The 6,000-nt window shown below is 41.8% G+C and overlaps 1 protein-coding gene across 1 annotated transcript in view; it reads left to right on the top strand.

Annotated features, from left to right (window-relative positions):
• LOC146203492 (cytochrome P450 4c3-like) overlaps positions 1-6,000 on the top strand; it is a 59,642-nt gene that overhangs the window by 32,461 nt on the left and 21,181 nt on the right. Inside the window, exons 6-8 of the mRNA XM_084603046.1 lie at positions 1,454-1,627; positions 1,722-1,788; positions 2,505-2,684. Of these exons, the coding sequence (XP_084459172.1) occupies positions 1,454-1,627; positions 1,722-1,788; positions 2,505-2,684 (421 nt within the window). The remainder of the gene's footprint in view (positions 1-1,453; positions 1,628-1,721; positions 1,789-2,504; positions 2,685-6,000) is intronic.

Genomic DNA, 6,000 nt, shown 5'->3' with positions numbered 1-6,000 from the left:
AAGCTGCTAGACATAATCTGCGAGTGCTTGCCAAATGCGCTCCATCCCAATCTTATTCTTCTTGTTATTTCCTTTTCATGGTCCGGATCTGCGGTTACTACCTGTCCTAAGTAGACATATTCGCCTACTACTTCCAGTATTTCGCTACCTAATGTAAACTGCTGTTCCTTCCCGAGGCTGTTGAACATTACCTTAGTCTTCTGCATATTGATTTTCAAGCCTACCTGTCTACTTTTTCTGTCTAGGTCATCAATCATTATTTGCACTTCATCCCCCCAGTTGCTTAGCAAGGCAATGTCATCAGAAAATCGCAGATTACTGAGGTATTCTCCATCTACCCTTATCCCTAACTGCTCCCATTCCAAGTCTCTGAATACTTCCTCTAAACAAGCTGTGAATAGTACTGGGGAGATTGTGTCTCCTTGCCTAACACCTTTCTTTATGGGAATTTTTGTTGCTTTCTTTATGTAGAACTATGGTTGCTGTGCAGCCACTATATATATCTTCCAGCACTTTCACGTACGGCTCGTCTACCCCCTGATTTCGCAATGCCTGCATCACCACCGAGGTTTCAACTGAGTCAAATGCTTTTTCGTAATCAATGAATGCTATGTATAAGGGCTGGTTATATTCCGAGCATTTTTTTATCACCTGATTGATGGTATGGATATGATCGATAGTAGAGTACCGTTTCCGAAACCCTGCTTGATCCTTTGCTTGATTGCAGTCTAAGGTTGTCCTGATTCTATTAGCGATTACCTTTGTAAATACCTTATACGTAACAGACAGTAAGCTGATTGGTCTGTAATTTTTAAGGTCCTTAGAGTCCCCTTTCTTGTGAATGAGGATAATGTTTGCATTCTTCCATGCTTCCGGTACCGTCGATGACACCAGGCTCTGCGTATACAGGGTGGCCAGTTTTTCTAGCACGATATCCCCCCCGTCCTTCAGCAAATCTGTAGTTATCTGATCCTCTCCAGTTGATGGAACTTTCGTGCGTCGAAAGTGGCCAGAATTGCCAGTGCTGCAGTCGTTAAGAAATGCACGTTTCTTGTCGTTTAAAATACCATTTGGCATTCTCACACCGGTAGCTCACTGTTGCAATTTGAAAGTAGTTTCTGGCTGGTATAAAGAAAAAGTTAATTAGCTAATCTTAGTTAATTATTAAGCTAATTAGTACCGTTTAAGGCTCCTGATTTTTCTCTACTCTTAATACAACAGCTAAAAGATGAATCGACAATAAAACTTAATTTTCCTATTTTTAAAAAATAGGTAAAATCTTAGATGAAACACCTTGTATATATATATACTTATATATATACTTAAATATTTATATATATATATATATATATATATACACAAACAGGTACACGGAATATAAAAACATGTTTTGCAAACGTTTTACTTGCCAAATGTTCCAATGACGCCTTTTTTTTGGCGTTCACATTTTTAGGGACATGACACAGCAGCCATGAGTATGGCTTGGTCTCTTTATTTAATTGCACTGCAGCCGGATATTCAAGAAAGGATCCAAGAGGAAATGGATTCTGTGCTCGACGACGACCTAGAAGCTGACATACGACTCGAACAACTGAAAGAGCTGAAGTTCTTTGACCGTGTCCTCAAGGTGTGTCTCTAAATGAACGTCTATAGCGCGTCGGCAATAAAGGCGATCTCTCGTTGCCGCATGTTTTTTTTTTGGTTTTGTTTTGTTTTTGCAGGAGTCCCAGCGCCTGTTTCCACCGGTACCATTAGTTGCGAGGTCTGCGGCGAATGACGTTCAAATAGGTATGGTAATCGGAAATCAATCAATTTGTTCGGTTTTTCAAGATCGCCGCCAGGAGGCACAATTCTCGGACATTTCACCTTTTATAAAAGCACGACAAATTCAAACCACGTTAGGCGGGAACGATAGCCTCGAAAAATATTAAGTCCGATTTCAGCAGCGCCTGTCTTTAATCTTCTTTGATTTTTAGAACTATATTGCAGCTGGCAATCGATTCAGCAGTCGTGCAATAATTCAGCCACAGAGGATGCTTAGGGCAGGGAGTGTACCGTTTCGAGAAGCATACCATCAATATCTTCCTTTTCTTTTATTTTTTTTTTCAAATGGTTACTAGGTACAAAGGGTACGTGTTTGAAAATTATATGTAACAGCGCTGTAACAGCGCCAGTGATGAACCCACGGATTAGTATTGTACCGCAACGATGCGGAAGTTGCAACTGGACCACTCAATTTTGCTGTAGTAGCCCGGGCGGGCGACGTTCCTCGGCGAGCTGTAGCACTTGTAGCTTACGCCTCAGGATATGGTCTAGCCATGGCGCAAAGCTATAAAAAAAAGACCTCGGTTACAAAGTTTTAAACACAGGATAGGTTCTGGCGCGTACTTTATTATGCTATGTTAGTGTTTTAGCCTTTGTACTGTTGGTTTATGTAGACATTTGGAACGTGAGGCGGTGGCAAGTAACGAAAACAGGTTATTGCAAATTTCGTTTCCTTTCAGGCAAATACACGGTTCCTGAGGGCAGCGACATCGACATTTTTATATACGCTTTGCACAGGGACCCCAGCGTATTCCCAGAGCCGGAGGTATTCAACCCGGACAGGTTTCTACCGGAGAATGTAGCGCGTAGACACCCTTTTGCGTTTGTTCCGTTTCCTGCTGGAACACGGAATTGCATAGGTAAGAGAAGGCCTCAACAACTAGTCGAATCTGCAAGCAGAAGGATCCTGCATATATATATATATATATATATATATATATATATATATATATATATATATATATATATATATATATATATATATATACATCAGTACTAATTCAATTTTATGAGAGGTGTCGATAGTTGGCTATGCTAGTCTGCAGCATTTTTTTCCATCGCTGCTGCCGTACACTCGCCGTCAGAGAAGCCCAGTGCCTCTGGCAGCCGCGCTCGGAGCTGGGGTGTTCTCTCTACAACGGAGGACCACGTGCTCCAAAGATTCGTCTTCCGCTCCGGAGATGGTGCACACTGTATGGCACTCGGTGAACTTGGCTCTCCACCCTCTCCACTGTCGTGTTCTCAGGGCACCGCAGCGAGCTTCAGCCAGCAGGCCCCTTCCCACACAGTTCTCATACCACGGTTCCGGGCGGATCTCTAATTTTTGCAAACTCTAGAAGGCCAGAAATGACGTTGCACCAACCGAATCTATCCATTCAGCTGTTTCCCCAGCCGCTTTCACTTCCTCCCTTATCTTCTTCCCCTGACTCACAGCCGGTATCTGGGTCCCCTTCGCATTCGCAAGGCACACCGCTGGCAACTTGCACCTTCGCTGTGCGCCTAGTCTACCTCGTGAATATCCCCGTGTAGAACAGGTGTGTCCACATCTGATGAGCCAGGTGATTGACCGGAAGGCGCATTAGCCCGTCCTCAAAAGTTGTTTTGGCCACGGCTTCTCTCGCCACGGAAGTCGACCATCCAACTTCTCCTTGCGCTCCCTCCACCACTGTGTGCCGCGGTACCCCCAAAGCCAACCAGCCAACCGCTCTCTGTTGACTCTCAAGGAACTCCCTGGTGCCCGTCGAAAGGCACATTACGCATTGGCATATGTAAGGGCTGGTACTGCCACCATCTTCCAAAGCGCTCTTGTCACTTCGTACGAATTAAACGACCAGAGTGACTGGCGCCCCACCATGGCCCTGTAGAGAGCAGTTTTCATCCTTAGCTCTCCCTCGTGTTGTCCCAGGTAGTCTGTTCCTGCGGACAATCTTACTCCGAAATATTGGGCGGATTTCACTCTTGCAACAAGTCTGCCTTGAATATGCCACGGGTATCCGCTCTGGTGGCTTCCGTCGCCCCAGGCTATCACCACAAATTTCGTGGTACTGAAGCCCAGACGACGCTCCGCCATTCCGGATGCACAAATGTCCAGAAGCTTCTGCAACTCTGCGGGCTGGCCCTGCGAGCACTGCGAAGTCATCCGCATACACCAGGGCGGGTATATGTCGCACAACCCTTCTCCCTTCTTCGAAGTGCTCGAGACGAAACCGAGCCCTGAGGCCTCTAGGTGTGCTGTGACCGCTGCGACATAAATCATACTTGAGTGAATGTTGCTGGTAGGACGCTTTCTTAGCGAAGATAAATTCCATCGTCATGTTCTTCTGCTCGCTCACTTTTACACCTTACTTGCGACAGTCGTAGACGCATATCACTTCTCCAGCGCAAAACGCTAAACCCCGTTCAGGGCAGCAATACAGGCACGAGACGACTTCGTTTCTTGATCGGTCGTGTGGGATCGCTGAAATTGCTGCTCTATCACGTGATGTTTTTCGTATTTCACGGGATTTCTGCAAAGGCCAATAGATAAAGCTGCGGGAATCGTGTATCTTGAAGGAGACAATGCACCTAGCCATTTTTGAGCAGATCTAAAACTACTGCATTGAAAATTTCTCCTTCAAACCGATAGATGAAATGATACAAAATTTTTCATCTACAGTAATTAACGCAATCGAACGAGAAAAATACTGCAAACTAGCATAGTCGACTCTCAACAGCTCTTAGGAGATTTCACGAGGCTAAGGCGCATCGTATTTTGGAAAACCTTTGTTGCATATATGGGTGTTTAGACAACAAGGCATTCGAGATGCCATGACAATTTTTTGTTTTGAATGAAACTAATATATTATAGGCAGATGCCTCGAGCAAACCTTAGTTTTTCAAGATATACAGTTGTTTTTCTGGAAAAAAAAAAACCTAGATCACGTGAGGTAGAAAACGTTATTATTGTCATTTCAAAAAGTTGCAAGTTTGTAGCCTTGCTTCTTGCACACGACAATTTTGTTGTGCCATTATTTTACTTCAGTAAATCTAATGAATATTTACCATAAGGAGTGTTTATTAAAACATTTTTTCTTGTCGCAGATGTTTTAGTAAAAATATCGTAAACTGTACTTCAGGAGCGAATGCCCTGCAAAAAAAAAAAAAAAAGTCAACATTCAATACTACATTCTGTCAAGACGAGTTGAGTTGTCATTAAAACTTTTTGTCTTGATTACAGAGGCTATGCACCTAATTCCAGGTAAAACGTGAAGCTCTAGACTGTTGGGTGTTTCTACACAAACCATCAAATTCGGTCAAATTTAGAAAACGGCAAAAGGGGACAAATTTGATTCCATTTAAAAAAAAAACATCATCTTAGATCTTTATTAAAATCATCCTGAAGAACCCTCAGTACCTCAAAATCATCATGTACTAAAAGATATTGCAATATATTGTTTAAAATTAAAAAAAATATATACAAAACAGGGAGCCTGTACTGAATATTGTCAATATTTAGCCCTACATTGTGGCCCTATCCAATAAGTTGTTGCCATTGAAACTTTTTCTGGCTATTACACAAGCCTTGTTCTCTATTGCTGCCAAAGTTTGTAGCTCTGAAGCTTTCTCCCCATTCGCCATATTACATCGAAATTGGCCAAAATTAAATAAATATTAAAATATCGCCAACTCTGATTCGAATTTGAAAAACACCACCACCTTTGATTTTCATTTAAGCGGCCTAAAAACTTCTTTCATAAATATCAGGCAGTTCTTCATAAATATCAGGCATTAAAACGTAATTGATCATGCTAAATAAAATAATATAAATATAGATATAGATATGAATATATAACTGAACGCATGGTTTTCCTCTATAGAATTGCTTGGCCTTCACCTTAAGGAGTTAGCGTCAGAAATGTGATTTATTATTTGCTGAATTTAATTAAGTTTTTTGCATGCAATATCCAAAACTTTCTCAGCTTTATAAAGCAGTTTTCGGCTTGTCAGTGTTGATTATGGCTAAAAATGGAATATGCTATTTCATGCTGTTTCATGGGAAAACGCAAATGACGATTTAGCTTTTAATATAACTATAATTTGGTTTTTATTATGCCGTGCAGTGGTGTTCAATCAGACTCCCAATTTTATTATTTCATATCTCGGTTATGATAAAGATTAACATTATATATGTTTCAA

Source organism: Amblyomma maculatum, chromosome 1 (genome assembly GCF_055883805.1).
Source record: "Amblyomma maculatum isolate TAMU_Amacu chromosome 1, ASM5588380v1, whole genome shotgun sequence".
Classification (NCBI taxonomy): domain Eukaryota; kingdom Metazoa; phylum Arthropoda; class Arachnida; order Ixodida; family Ixodidae; genus Amblyomma; species Amblyomma maculatum.
The sequence above is the reverse complement of the archived record's forward strand: the minus strand, read 5'-3'. Positions and strand labels throughout refer to the sequence as shown.